The following is a 16083-nucleotide window of genomic DNA, read 5'->3' as shown; positions in this document are numbered from 1 at the left end:
ATTGGATATGCAACATTATTAACTAAGCAAGCAACAATCACATTCTTCAAATATGTTACTGCCAAAAAGCCTCATCATATAAAGACAACACATGAATATTTAATCCCAAAATAAAACTATTCCTCAAGTCCCACAATGACTAAAACGTGAAGGGGAATACAACTTCAAACTTCAGATTCGTTGAGATCACAAACGAGACCCAATTACTCTTTTACCATCACTTACTATTGTAGCTAAACAACAAAGATTGCTCTCAAAAACATAAATTTCTAAGAGCATGCATAACATTTTTTTTTACAATAGATAAACGAAAATTTCTTGGGTCTTGAATCTTTTCTCCTTCTTGAAATAAAATTGAGCGAGATAGAGAATAGAATAGAAAGTGTTTTGTAAGATGATATGTAAATATAAGAGAGTGGTGCTTTTGTGAGTGGAAAAACTTGTCCTTTTATTGAAGATATAAGATAGTATTTATCATCGAGACTTTTGGCAGAATTTGAAGAATGAAGGAGTCATTTGAAATTCAAATGTCACGACCCAAATTCACAAGTCGTGATGGCACCTATGTTCTCAATCGATAGGTAAGCAAACCCAAATATTTTATCAATTTAGTAAAATAAATAAGTAAGAAGACAGGCATCAAGTAGAATATCCCACACACTAAGTTTGTCATAAATATGAAATGCGGAAAGCTAAATACCACCCAAGATTTGGTGTCATAAGTACAAGAGCTTCTAAATAAGGTGCAAATATAAAACTAAACTGACCAGTCTAGACTTAATAAAAATCATGTCTGAATACTAAAATAACATAATAAATAAAAGATAGAGGGAGGTGTGCCATGGAACAATCAAGTAGCTCACCATAATTCCAAAATAACCCAAGTTCGGACTCAAAAAGCTCCACGAGATGCGCTCGTATTCAGGATCGAATCTGCACCACAAAGAGTGCAACAAGTGTAATATGAGTACGAAACCACGTGTACCAAATATGTCTCATTGACCGACAAAGAAGAAGTAGTGACAAGAGTATATATATAAAAAATTATTCTCAAATTTTATAATTCTACATTATACTCATCATTCAAGTCTCACCAATTTAGGGATAATCAAATGTCACAAAATATTCAACCATCAATTTAATACATAATCATGTAAAATGAAGAAGATAATGAAATGTATGCAACACCATAAGATGATATGCCTCAAATACCAAGTAACCTCACAACCGTAGATACACAATACTTCTCAGAAATTCTTTCAGAATTTGTGACCCATGAGGGACTCACGGACGATCTCTACGTGTCTGTGCGGACGATCTCAACGTACTATTATAAAATCAAACCATCCCCAGCACGGACGATCTCCACGTGCCCAACTTATAACCATAAAATGATCTCTCACAGACGAACTCCACGTGTCAGACCCTTACTCATACTCAATCGCATGCCATGCATGTGCACAATATAATATCAACAACATAGGGAATGATGATGCATCTCAATAAATCAAATATCAGTATGACATATAATCACCCCAACTATCATAATTATACGGGTTCAAATAAGAATCACAATCACACAAAAGAAATCAATCAATAATACAACAATTAATGCCCATATGCTTTGGCATTCTCAAATTTCAATCATTCATTCTATAATAATAAACTTTTCCTTTATAACACCGGTACTCGTACCAATGCCCGTTACACAATAGGTACGAGACCCCCATCTTTCGCATTTACCCGTTATATATTTTAATTTTTAATCTTTAATTAGAAAAACATCCTTCTACGAAGTCCAAAAGTTTTAACCTACCTCGAATGCCAAACACGAAATCTTCACGATTTGACCTTTTCCTTTCGCAAAGCTTCATAACGTTCCCAATCTATCAAATATACATTATTCATAAATAAATGAGTCCGCAAACACCCATATTGTTATACTTAATCAAGTTTCTAAAATCTTGATGGTAACTAATATGCCAAGTCTCATTTTCTTCCCTAATTTTTAAGCCTAGGATTAAGTTTAAATCCCTCCAATATCATAAATATGATGATATTCATATAATGAAATACACATAACATTTAATTTCTTATCTTAATATACCAAATTCAAATCATAATTTAATAATAATAAAAAAATAAGCCAACTTACGAACCCACCCTACACAAAACCCTACAATCTAAGAAACCAAATCCGCGGCATCAAATCTCTCCCAATCATTAGCTACCGGCAAGCATCACACACACATATATATTAATTGGCCATGAAAAAAACAAAAAGCACACAGATGGGACCCACGTGAATAGCAAAAATTTCCAATTAATTTCTGTTCAACTCTAATGATGGCAACTATATTATTATTTTTGACAAGTGAGGATTGCTCAGTTGGTTAAGCACCTCCACCCACGACTGATAGGTCCTGGGTTCGAGTCACACTGGAGGGGAAGTGTGGAAACACTATAAATCCTCCAAAATGGGAGGTAAAAATAAAAAAATAAAAAAATAAAAAAAAACTATATTATTATTTTTTTGTTTCCAATCTTCACCTACAATACTACCAATAAGATTCATTGTTCCTATATAAAATTTTACACAGAACTTACTTGATGCACACTCAAATTCTACTATGGAGTAATTTTTTGTGTGTTGAGAAAATGATGAATCTTAAGATTTTTATATAATAGTAAGTATTATTTTTAAATTTAACATGCGTGAGCTTAAGTTGTATATTTAGTGGATGTTAGAATTGATTTATTTCTAATGACTTTTGATTTTTAAGACACTTTTTTAATATTGAAAGTGTTAAAAGTATTTTTAAACGCTTTTTTAAAATAGAAGAAGTACCCAAAAACCCAAAAATCAAAAATAAGAAGTTTCAACTTGTGACTTTTAACTTATAAGACACTTAAAAAAAGTCAATTAAAATACTCACTTAATTTTTATCTGCTTTATAGTTAGATATAATTTTACATATTAACATCTATCTATTGTATACTACATATTAACACATTACTAATTATGTAACTGAGAGAGGCATGGGAAGTAATAGTGTTAATTGGAGTATTGATAGATTGTTAATATTTTTAGTGACATTTTTATGTTACAATTAATTCTACACTTATTTATAATCGCGAGAGACGAATAGTGTAATAATTAGTTATAACAAGTAAGGAATCAGAAGGAACTTTCTTAAAAGAGAATGCTTAAGTTCAACTACATATTGTAGTTCTTAAATATTTCTATTTTGATGATTAAATTGTAAAATTGAGAGGAGTGCATTTAATTATTCAAGTTCAGTAATAATATATAAATATAATCATAAAAGTTATTTATACTTTTATGAAAAATAAAAATTGAGGAATAAAAAAATTACTTTATATAGGAATATCGATGAAGTCAGGATCTCAACACTGTTTAACATATTGTGAAAAATAAAATATTTTTAATACTTTTTTGTTCATATATTATTAATTAGTTAATTCACCATTCAACTATTTTTGATTTTCTCAAATAGTAATTAAAATAAGAAACGTATGTAGAATAAATAAATCTATGAATTCGACATTTTTTTTATACTAACATTTGATAAAGTGCAAGTTAAAAATATATATACACGTTAGTGAGTCGTCAGTCAAAATGAACAATACACATTCAGAAAAGAGCATTTTCTTTTTTTGAAAAATGATAGCATTTGCTTTAGGCCTTAAAATCTTGATGCCCCCTAGATTGATTTTATGGCTTAATTTTTTAAAAGAAAACATTAAAGTTTTGTAGGGAAAAAAGTGCAAAATGTTTGTCGAAAGGAAAATTTTCTATGGACAAGGTTGCCATTGTTTATTATATCTGCCTTATAATATTTTGAATATTTTAAGTGTCTCCAATAATTATATATTTATGCCTATTATTGAAATGGAATTAGTACAAACTACATACTCATTATAATATTGTTTCTTCAAGTAACAGAATAATTTACTATTCTGATAAAATAAAGCTGCTAGGCGCTAGCTTACATAGTAGGTGATTCTACAATTTAAAGTATGTCATGAAGTTATCATGGATACAACAATTCATGTATGTGTTTCAATTTTTGCACACACATATATGTACACTCTTTTTATTGATTTATTAGAAACTTAACGAATTCAGTTTTATAGAGAGAAAAATAGAGTTCTGCCTCATTCTAATTCTTAATTAGAGGTATACGATTTAATTTTAACTGGACTTTATGGATGGCAAGCGTACAATATATATATTTTTTATTTTTAATCAAAAATTTTATGTTTAAATTATAAAATAAAATTATTTTTAATTTGAAAGAGAATACTTTACTGAATTACTTTCTTTCATGAATTCAAATCGAAACGCCGAAAAAAAAAAAGTGTGCCACTTTAGATGCCAAAAACGTACATCTTTCAGCAGACACCATTAATTAAAAAATGACATGTATTAATTAGAATGTCCTTGCATTTACAAAACATGAATAGATGAAAAAACAGAAGTAGAACATTACAAAAAGGGTAAAAATCCAATAAATCCCAGGATAACTTAACTATTCATTCTTTTTATATATAAAAAAAAGACAGAAAAAAACAAACATAAGATAAAGTTAAGATTTTTCACTAAAAAATTCAATATCTATTATATATATAAATAAAATTTCAACTTCATATATATAGTAATGTAATTTTGATGAATATTTCGTGCCCCGTGTCTGCTAGCCAAAGCGAATACGAATGCGAAAGGCCAAAATGAGGATAGTAAAAAAGACGAAAAAGAGTAGGGTGTGAAGGAGTATGGCTTTGCCATTCGTATTGAAGCTGCCGAATTCAACATGACGCTGACTCCCCGGCAGCTGAAATATTAGTCCAGGCGAAAGAAGTACGAACAGAAGATAACCAATAATAATTGGTGCCCAATCTAACATTTTTTCTGACTTCAATTTGATATTCAATATATTCTCCAATGTAAAGAAGATTGCACAGTATTTTTTTCAATTTCACATTTGTCCAGAATTTATAATGAAATTGATTCCATGCTTCTTCCTCAAGAGAAGTAGCTACAAGCAATCTAAAGCCTTAGGATGGAGGGCAAAGCATCTTCTTTTGTGTAACCATCCAGGCCGGATACACGTAGAAGTCACAAGTTCAGTCGAATTCAGTAATTTTGACTCAAACAAACTTATTAAATCTCGAACCCCATAATTCAATTGATCAATGAGTCTAGTAACATATGAATCCATAAAATTTAAATCATGAATCCGCCTCTAAACTACCATCGATATATGACAGTATACTGGTCTATCATTGTTGTGCATAATATGAAGAGAAAATTTGAGTTACAGTTGTATAGTTGTTAAAAATTTCATCTTACATTTGTAAGTGTGGGGTTGAAATCAGCTAAAGAGTTACTTTACCTACTATTAACTAACTGGCATACCTCAAGTTATTTCATATAGAACAAGGTACTAGAATTGAAAACTATTTAGATAGATAATTTAAATTAATATCTTTAGTTTTTTTATTTTAATTAAAATATCATCGTATAGAATAAAATTGAAAGAGTATAACACTCTATAATAGACTTCCTCCCACTAATTTGTTTAATACTCTTTTTTCTTATTGTCCATTAATCCAAGAAATTGATTTTTTTTTTGAAACTTCTATAAAGAGAATTTATGCGATGGTGTTATCACGTTGTTTGTTTTGTCCTCATCTTCTTTTCTTTCTCAGTGCCCCTCTAACTTTTTATAACTATAGAATCTTCCGCCAACTTCAGAAATCACACTTGCTGCCCCCATGCTTTATCATTTTGTACATGCATCTTGATTCTATGAGAACTTTTATGAAAGTCTTTTATTTGTTTTTTTTTTTTTATAGAAGTCTGATTTTCACAAAAATGTATTTTAAGTGCAAGAAAATTTATTTGGAAAGTAAAAAGTCTATTTGACATCTGTTCATCCGCAAATAAATAAGTGTTTGAGTCACTAAATTCAACTGATGGAGATATATTTGGAGAGGTAACAAAGAATATTTATCTGGGAAGAAAAAACAGAATTGTCCTGCATAGGAAGAATAAGTTGAAAGGGTGCAAATTGGTGTATGTGGGAGAAGCAATTGACTCTAAACTAGTTTCTTATTACTTATTAGTATTACTTTACATAAGTCTATACTTACCAAAAAGGATCTTACGTAAATTTAAGTTCTCTGAATTCATAATTAATTCAAAATGAAGATTTTATCAGAAAAATGAAAGGGTTCACGAGAATCTAATTTTTGTGTTTCATTTTAAATATATTTTACATAAAATTTTGGTACAATTTTTATTAGAAATATACAAAATAATTGGGAATATTAATTAAATTAAATACGAATGAAAAAGAAAAAAGAGAAAGTTAAGGACTGAAAGAGTAACGGTAAAATCTAAAATTGAATTTCACTGTCTAAATTCAACTCCCCATTTGCTCCAGTGAAATTAGAATCCTCGTCATTGGTTGACGTGGAACAATACTATTGGTTTAGGCCCCACAAAATCACGGCGTTTTCCCACAGAGAGTTCAATTCAATTCTCAGCTCAAACGTATCCTCTCCTTTCCTCTCCCATCCGTAGGGTTTCCCTCCATCTCCTTCCACTCCTCGCCGGAAAATCTTCCCTGAAAAATACTATCCCGGCAGTTTACTCCACAGCTTCATCAATATTGTGCACTTTGGCTCCTGCTTTTTCTGCCGAGCCTTCTTTACCATTATTTGACCGTTGAAACCATATCCATCAAGTTGTTCCGAGTTTAGGGTTCTTCAATTTTGAAATCTTAGTTGTAAGTTTTTTCTTTTGGATATTGATTGCTATAGAGTTCAGATGCCGATGAGTCAAGGAGGAGGATCATCATCGAGGAGAAGCATATCGTTGACGAGCTCTTCTTCACTCGTTAAGAAGAAAGCAGCAGCGGATAATGGAGGAGGACAACCGGATTCTGCTCACCGGAAATCGATTTCTGTTTCTCGTTCCGTGTATGCTTAATTCCTTTAGTGAAGTAACGTTTATTTGGATATTGTATAAGTTTGTTTCCAGAAACTCTAAAGCAAAGGTTTCTATAGCGTCAGGAATATATTTTGCTCTGTTTTATCAGGAAGGATTGAAATCAAAATCAATGTTTTTAGTTGTGAAATTATATTGGTTCCAACACTCGAGTTTGTAGAAATATGGATCCTTTCGCATTTAGGTACATCCTCAGACTTTGTGCTATTAAATTTGGGGGAGTTGGTGGTGCCATGTCGTTGTGGCCATCACATATTATTAACAGTGTTGGATTTTGTTTTGCCACTCGCTTGAAATGTTTGCCATGTGAAATTAAGCTTTACTTGATTCTTTCACTGTTTTTTTACTCAACTTGAACATTGGAGATGGATATGAGCTCGCTCGGGGATATCAATGATTTATTAGCTGCTTAGTTATAGCTTGATGAGGGAAAAGGAAAGAGTTTATACTCTATACTTAGAATGTTTGGCAATATGGAAAAAATATTTTATACTCAGCTCAATGATTGTTATTCTTACTGCAAAGTCATATCTGATGTAGAAAAACTGCATGATAGAAATGCTTAGTTGCATGCTGCAATAGTCTATAGATGACTTGTTCGCTAAACACCCGTGTCCAATACTCAAATGCTCCCACCATTCATTTTGAGTGGTTCAATTTGCGATACTATGCTGGCTTCCTGGAGGTTCTTTTTGTTCAGTTTTTTGGTTTGAATTCAGTCCCCTTTTAGGTGGTTGATTTTTTGTTCTCAAATGCAACTTTTGGAGATTGCTTGGTAATTTAATTATATGGTTCTTTGTTATGTTCTTGCTACATGCAGTGTAATTTAATTTGGGAACAAAGCATAGCTAAGAGATTCTTTTGCTAGTGAAGATCTAATATTTAAAAAACTTGTTTTGCTTTCGAGTTGGGATCAATAATAGTCACTCTGAGTTGTAGTCGTCATTTTATGTGTTTATTTGAATTTTGATAGTTTGTTTTCTGATACATTTGGAACAGGGGACTGACTGGAGAGCGCACAGTGAAGAGACTGCGGCTGTCAAAAGCCCTAACAATACCTGATACTACAAGTATTTATGAAGCTTGCCGCAAGATGGCTGCTCGCAGAGTTGATGCTTTGTTGTTGACTGATTCAAATGCATTACTAAGTGGTATCCTGACCGATAAGGTTAGACTTTAATCAAGCAAAAAGGCTGTAAAAAATTTAGTAAATAGAAGTGCAGATACTTTTCCTTTACCCACTAAGGTGATATCTTTAACTAATTCTTCATGCATCCTTTTCTTTTATTTCCTTTGGGAAAATTGAAGGATATAGCAACAAGGGTTATTGCTCCAGAAGTTAATATACAGGAAACACCAGTTTCAAAGATTATGACGAAAAATCCTCTTTTTGTGCTTTCTGACACTCTTGCTGTGGAAGCTTTGCAGAAGATGGTGCTAGGTTGGTGTGTTTGAAATAACTCAAGCTGTTAAATTTTTTGAACACCTTTCCAATGTCTTATGTTTGTCCTGACAACAGGAAAATTTAGACATTTGCCAGTTGTAGATAATGGAGAGGTTATTGCTTTGCTGGATATTGCAAAGTGCCTTTATGATGCGATTGCTCGCCTCGAAAGGGCAGCTGAGAAAGGAAAGGCCATTGCAGCTGCTGTTGAGGGAGTTGAAAAACACTGGGGGCCATCTGGTTAGTTTAGTTTTGTGTTGTTACTATTCTTCATTGGTATAGTGTAGGATTGTCTATCTACTTACTGTGTTTCTCAACTTCATGTGAATGAATGATGTTTTTGATTGGTCTTGAAGTACATTTATTGACCTTCCCATATTTTTATGTTTTTAGCAAGTTCCAATACATTTATAGAAGCACTTCGGGAGAGAATGTTCAGGCCTTCACTCTCTTCCATCATTTCTGAAAATTCAAAGTAGGTGATACCTTCATTTTTGGAATAGTTTAACCTTTTAAGTAATCCGCAGGCGAGTCACTATCTGTTGTGGGTTGGTGTTTCTAGGATTGTTACAGTTGAACCAAATGATACTGTTTTAGCCACAGCCAAAAAGATGCTCGAATGTCGAACAAGCTCTGCAATCATAACAGTTGACAACAAACCACGAGGGATTTTAACGTTAGTTGTGTTCCCCTTGTATCCACTCATTTACATTTATCGATTCTGAGCTATAGTGTAATGGCATATATTAATCATCTTATGAGAAGATTTGCCTCATGGACTTTGCAGTTCAAAGGACTTATTGATGCGAGTCATAGCACAAGATCTTTCCCCTGAATCCACTCTCGTCGAGAGGGTAATCTCTCTCTCTCTCTCTCTCTCTCTTGATAATTGAAGGGGTATCTTTTTTATGGATAGCTCTCTGGTCATTATCAAAGTAAAAGGTTTAAACAACACTAGTTCTTTGAATTATTGGAACTTAGATTTTTTCATTCCTTTTTGTTTCCCTTCCTTTCTTGAGATTTGAGAGATAAGTTCTAGTAACTTCATTTTGTTTTGCATCTAACATCCAGGTAATGACCCCCAATCCAGAATGTGCTTCAATAGATATGCCTATTGTTGATGCTTTACATACAATGCATGACGGGAAATTTTTACACCTTCCTGTTGTTGATAAAGGTATTATTCGCCTCCAGTTACACTTTGAGTCAGGGTATCTTCTTTTTCCATATTTCTTTAAATAAATTTGTACTTCTTCTTTGTGGCAGATGGAACTGTTGTTTCTGTTCTTGATGTGCTTCATATCACTCATGCAGCTGTAGCCACGGTAAGGCAGTACGCATGAACATGTCATTTTTTCCCTTCTCAACTCATCATTAGCAACTGTTATGTTTTGGGCTTCATTTTGGTGGTCAAACCACCTTCTGAATACGGCCTTGTATGTAATTACCTCATTCTAAGTCTTGACTACTTTGATGAGTTTGCATGCATCCATGTATATTCAAAGACATAAACTCTTGTTTGGATCTTTCAAGTCGAAATCCTGCTGACCACTATGTTAAGACTGACTTTTATGGAAAGTAAAATAGGTCGTCAGTTTACCCATGTAAAAGAAAATCCAACTTTGTTGAATGTGTGAACAGAATACCAAGGAGGTTTATTTTATAGTATTTTGTTGCACTTTAAAATTAACTTAGGTCACAATCTGCAAAAGCAATCTGCTCGATGATGTTTCTAAGATTCTTGCATTTGATTATGACCTCCACTGCTGGTGTTAATATTGTTATGATCTCCACTGCTAGTATTAATATTAACTTTTTTATTTACTTTGGATCAGTGAATATTTCAACCAATCCTTTAGCCGTAGTGGCTGCTGTTTGTGCTTTCTGTACAATGTATTTCCTGGGAAGTACGTTTACGTTCCTGAGTCCTTTGTATATCATACTAACAATTAAATACAAGCAATTAGTCAAGTTGTCGTATTTGCTTTTAGATAGAAGATGCTCAAGTTATTTACATATGTGATTTTTTAAAACTCTTCTTGTTTCATTATTTGATTAAAAACTTAACATGAGGGTTAAATTTTGTGAGGCACCTCTTCAACTATTATTATCATGTCAAAAGCAAGGTAATCTTGGATGTCATTAAGTTAAAAGTAGCAAACAATCTTGTGAAATGTTGAAATTTCTTGATTTAATCTTAGGTTCTATATTTAATTTGTTAAGTTCTCTTTTTTCCCAAAGATTCTGGAAATTTATTTCAAGAGCTGTTACTAATTAGGTGGGGAACTCTGCTGGAGTAAATAATGAAGCTGCAAACTCGATGATGCAAAGATTTTGGGATTCCGCTATGGCATTGACTCCAGATGATGATGATGAGACACGGAGGTTAATGGTTTAATCTCTTATCTGTGAACTCATTTTCTTTTCCTTTTGTATTATCTCTCACATTTTTTATTTGACATTTCAGTGAGAATTCTTTGAAATTGGCTTCTGAAGGGACAGAAACAGGAAGATCTATTCCCTATCTTTCATCTAGCCAGCCAAATAGTTTTTCATTCAAGATTAAAGACAAAAAGGGGAGGATGCACAGATTCAACTGTGGTATGTTCAAATAATATGTTTTTAGTTAACAAAAAAAATTAGGCACTCGTCAATGTTATCATATATGACCTTGTGTGTCTTTTTATGTACACCTAAAGAATAGCCTCTTATCCCTTATTTCCTTTTGGTGCACCCATGAGGTCTCACTGTGAGTGTCGTTCATAGAAAATTGTTTTATTGTAAGATTTTCTACTTTTTGGTATACTTCTTGTATGCGGGTGCTTTATGCCCGTTGTTTATAAATCTTATTTCTTGATCTAAAAATCATATATGACCTTGTGTATCGTGTACCTGGAATTTCTTGTTGCCATTGGCCCATTTGTTTATATATGCAGTCAGGATGCCAAATCTGCACTACTGTTGATATGTGTGAACAAAACAAAATATGTGCACCTCCATATTCTCTCTTTTAGGCATCTTGAGACCTGCCTTCCAAACTGTCATACTTATCCAGGGCTCTTGACTCCTATCAAATTTATGGACGTTCTGTCCTTTCAACTGTTCCCATATCACTTTTGTTTTTCTTTTGTTCTTTATGTTCGTCCTCTTGAATTTCCCCATCAGACATTGTATATTCAGCAGTGTCTGTTGCTTGCTCGTTTTTATTATTATCAGAGAGACCTTGAACTCTGTGGTTTACTCCTTATTGGAAAAAATTGGAACTTGTTTGTTTATTGTCTCTTGAAACTAACTCTAGGAAATTGATATGATGTTTGTGCTTTGTTGTCATTCAATAATTTTGATAATCTTGACTCCCATAATGACCCTATTATTTTTATTATATTTCAGATATTCAGAACATGACAGATCTAATAGCTGCAATAATTCAGAGAGTGGGGGATGACATTGACCGAAACAATCTTCCTCAGATTCTGGTTGAATGCATTAACTTTTCCTTGTTCATTTGAATGATTCTCCTCTTGGTTTTCCCTGTTTGAGCAAGTTGACTATTCTATTTACGAACATGTACTCTCTTGCAGTATGAAGATGAGGATCATGACAAGGTTGTACTGGCATCAGATGTTGATCTTACAGCAGCTGTTGACCATGCAAGATCTTCAGGTTGGAAGGTATGATTGACTTTCCTCTGGCCTTAGTTAATGTGAATGAACATAAACCCTAGTAACAGGAAGGAAGATTGACTTATGATTACTTATTAAATTTTGTTCGTCTCTTTTCTTGATTACGAAATAAAGACTGATGACAAAAATCAATCTTAACAGGGGCTAAAATTGCACTTAGACTATTCAGGAACAACAGGCGGTAGTTTGGATTATGCTCATACTGAATCTGCATGGGCCTCAGCCTACAGCACTGTAGCAGCTGGTGCTGCATTAGTTGCGGGTTTAGGCGTATTAGCATTCTTAAGGAGATCCGGTAACTAATTACTTGAAAGAAATTCAACTCTTGATAGACGAGGAATGGGAGTAGCACATTGATTCATATGAGCCAGTGTTTTAAAAGACTCTGTTGGAACTCGCCTCTGGGATTGCCTTGGGAAGGGTATGAGATTTAGTTCTGTAAGACTTACGTCTGAAGCGCTCGACTTTATGTCTAAAGCACGTCCAATGCTCAGGGCTCGCTGAACAGATCTTACACAAATTATGTGTTAAAATCTTTAGTTAATATTGTTGACCCTCATAATTCTTAAATAAATGAATGATACTTAATAATTTTTAATTTATAGAGATAAGAAGATTGAGAGTAACTCAAACAACAACTTGTTATATCACATTTTTACTATTTGGTATCACTATGAAGGTGATTATATATTACATAACATTTCTTTTAAAAATATGCAGCGAAATTTTACTTTTTCATTTATTATTGGTCTTTATGATTTTGACAAATGTCTCAATTATCATATTTTATTTAGCTATTTGAAAGTAATTTTATTTTTGTTCATGATGGAGTGATGTTTTTATTATAATACTAGTAAGTTTTATTGATTATTTTCTTTTAGGGGGTAAATTGTATAGTATGATAAAAAATATTTTTGAGAAATAGTGATTCTTTTATTATTAGAAAGTTAAAGATATTAGATTATTTATACTTGTATAGTCATGTTAGAAGTTTTATTTTCTATGAGTTTCCTTAATCATATTTGTAATTATTCTAAACTATTGATGTATTTTTATAATTTTGTGATATTATATTATTATACCACATTGTAAATTAAAAATTTAAAGATCCATAGGGCTTACGCCTCACGTTTCAAAGCTTATGCCTCGCCCTATAATAAGTAAAACGCTTCGCTTCATGCTCCCGCCTTTTAAAACACTGATATGAGCTGGATGGGCCAATCTATTTTGAATGAATGTTGGTGCTATAGAATTGGACAGTTTCTCTATATTGGAATCATTTTTCTTTTTCCTTTAGTCTGCAATTCGGATATGCTGGTTTTGGTTTTCGGTGATGTAAAGTACACCCTATGAATATGATTCCCTTACCTTGAAGTTGTCTTCAAGAAAGAACTGGCAACGCCATGCAAATTTTAGTGCCAAGAGTTAAGTATTTAAATGTCGTACGAGACTGATATACAATTTTGTTAAAACACAATGGAGTGCACTTCTTCTTCCAGACTCTCTCTCTATTTTACCTTCTTTTAAACTAACCGCAAGGCAAGAACCGCTGGTTGATAAGGTAGGACCCTTTACATCATTTGTACAAGAAGATGCACAACCACGTTAGATAACAATTGTTATCCTACTCTCAAGGATCAGTTCATAAGCAAATGAGTATTCCATTGATTTCAACTCAAAAATAAAATTACAATGATTCTCAATGGAAATGAAGTATGAAACTACAAGAAATTGTATCGAAACTGCTTTACCAAACCAACAAACCGAAGTCACGGTTGTAACCCTTTGAACAATGAACTTGATAAGACTTTAGAAGAAGAATAGAGAAAGAGGGGAAGATTAATAGAGAAGAGATAAAGAGACAGAGAAGAAGATTAGATTGAGAGAGAATGATAGTCAATTTAACTCAATGTTAAAAAGACAAAGGATGCAGCTTCCTGCTGTGAATTTGCCTAATAGCCATGAGAACAGATCGAGTATAGAACGGAGAGAAGCAACTAACACCAGGAAAGTACACTCCATGACTTAAGAAATTGAATTTTTATCCAGCTTCTCTCGTGGACAAACCTCATGATCAAAAGTCAATTTATTGAACTAGAAGTTTTGTCCATGAAACAAACGAGTTGAAAAGTTCATATTTATTAACATCCAAGACCATTCTTGTACAACCAAAGCTTAGAGCTTGTTCGAAAGTAAAAGGCGGAAAAAATGGCAAATTTGCAAAAGCGTCGACAGCAGGGTTCGAACCTGCGCGGGCGAAGCCCAACAGATTTCAAGTCTGTCTCCTTAACCACTCGGACATATCGACTTCACATAAGTAGCATTGATTTAAAGAAATTTAATGAGTAATTAAGCAAACAATGTAGATTTATTTGAATTTAGTCATTTTAAGCATGCATAATATTTTTATGGTCAAATATAAAAATACGTCACTTTATGAAATATATTAACAATGAAACTGCAAAGACTATTTATTTAATATTTTCTTTTCTTAAATTATTTTTGATCACTTTGATACGGCGAGAGTTGCAATTGATTGCAATATAAGTTGTGGTAAAATGTATGTAATTTCTTCACTCTTAATCAAATATTTTAGAATCAAACTTTTGAAAATAACAAATTTTAGATGAAAATTGAAAATAGTTCATAAAAATGAGTCCTGCAACATAAATTTAATTTGAGTCCCAATACAAATATGAGAGTAGAAAACTCAAAAAAATATTAAGCAAAAATATCTAACAAACTGAAATGACATGAGTACTTGGAGTACTTTTTTCATTCAAAAAGTTTATGAGGTTGCTATCAGTGGTGTTATTACTACTTTTATAATAAATTGGCCATATTATCCTGTAGGCCCAAAAATATATTCCATCCATCCAAATTTATCACATATTTTTTAGTCAATTTTTTTTTTTATATATTTGGTACTTGTTTCATTTTAATTTATGTAATATAGTTTAATTGGATATGAAGTTTAAGAAATATACAAAGATTTTGCAATATTATGTAATTATCTTTAAAATACGTAATTTTTAAAATAGAATAGTATGATTTTGTGGACCTTTTTGCCAAATAAGAAAGAATTAATATGACTAAAATATTGAAAGTGTCACATATTTACCAAATAAAGAAATATGTTATTTTGTTGAGACTAACTATAAAGAAAATTGTGTAATGTTAATTGGTCAAAGGGAGTAATAATTTATTTTTAACTTTCTCGATATTTTCTTGAAATCAATTTATAATTAGATAAAATTATCTTAAATCATAAATTTTCAAAGTCATATTTTCATTTTTTTAATGAAACATCTTCACATAAATTAAAATAAATTGAAATAATGATATAATAATGAAGAACTAAGAACTCAATTGTTTGCCAAGTTATTAGATATAGTAATTAGAGGTTGTCTTACAATTTCACCTTTCTTTTAGTTTTGGAGCAACTACTTCTTTTTGTAAATAAAATACTCTATTGAATGAAAATGGTCTATCACTATTAGGCCAAAGGCATATCAAATGCTCTAATGTTGGAGTATGACTGCTTTATTCTTAATTAAAAATTTTAAATTTGAGTTTTGTATATAAAAAAAATTCTGTTAGAAACATTATTTTCGAAGTAATTTTACAATGCATGATTCGAATTTAGTCGAAACTCTACGAAATTCAAACACCAGATGAAAAATTGAATAAAATAAAATAAAATGTCTAATGCTTCTCGAAATGTGTCATTTTGTAATGATTAATGATTCATGAATCCCCTCAAGTTAGAGACGAACAATGCCACTATATATATATATTTTCTCCGAATCAGTGTATTTGACCTATTTTAACTTGATATGAAGTTTAGGAAAATAAAGTTAATTTTTGAATTTTGTGATATTAAATTAAAGATATGTCAATGCACTAAAATATCATTTAAT

General features: G+C 31.9%; 1 protein-coding gene and 1 non-coding gene across 2 annotated transcripts; one reads left to right on the top strand and one right to left on the bottom strand.

Moving 5' to 3' along the window:
* Positions 1-6561: 6561 nt before the first annotated feature.
* On the top strand, positions 6562-12714 carry LOC129899429 (CBS domain-containing protein CBSCBSPB5-like). Its single transcript, XM_055974396.1, has 14 exons — positions 6562-7008; positions 8036-8204; positions 8345-8477; positions 8556-8720; positions 8874-8955; positions 9043-9156; positions 9268-9334; positions 9552-9657; positions 9747-9805; positions 10759-10865; positions 10948-11081; positions 11871-11956; positions 12062-12151; positions 12305-12714. The coding sequence occupies exons 1-14, from the start codon at positions 6857-6859 to the stop codon at positions 12464-12466; spliced, it is 1626 nt and encodes a 541-aa protein (XP_055830371.1). The 5' UTR covers positions 6562-6856; the 3' UTR covers positions 12467-12714.
* A 1675-nt stretch (positions 12715-14389) lies between these two features.
* On the bottom strand, positions 14390-14471 carry TRNAS-UGA (transfer RNA serine (anticodon UGA)). Its single transcript has one exon. It is a non-coding gene; the product is annotated as a tRNA-Ser (tRNA).
* Positions 14472-16083: the final 1612 nt, after the last annotated feature.

Source organism: Solanum dulcamara, chromosome 8 (assembly GCF_947179165.1).
Source record: "Solanum dulcamara chromosome 8, daSolDulc1.2, whole genome shotgun sequence".
NCBI classification, from domain to species: domain Eukaryota; kingdom Viridiplantae; phylum Streptophyta; class Magnoliopsida; order Solanales; family Solanaceae; genus Solanum; species Solanum dulcamara.
This window is presented reverse-complemented; position numbering and strand designations above follow the sequence as displayed.

What these genes read in the sequence shown, in the direction of transcription:
- LOC129899429 (XM_055974396.1), top strand. Translation starts at nt 6,857, where the DNA reads ATGCCGATGAGTCAAGGAGGAGGATCATCATCGAGGAGAAGCATATCG. An exon ending in AAACCACGAGGGATTTTAAC is followed by an intron (nt 9,157 to 9,267) that starts GTTAGTTGTGTT and finishes TGGACTTTGCAG; the next exon opens with TTCAAAGGACTTATTGATGC. An exon ending in ACAATCTTCCTCAGATTCTG is followed by an intron (nt 11,957 to 12,061) that starts GTTGAATGCATT and finishes ACTCTCTTGCAG; the next exon opens with TATGAAGATGAGGATCATGA.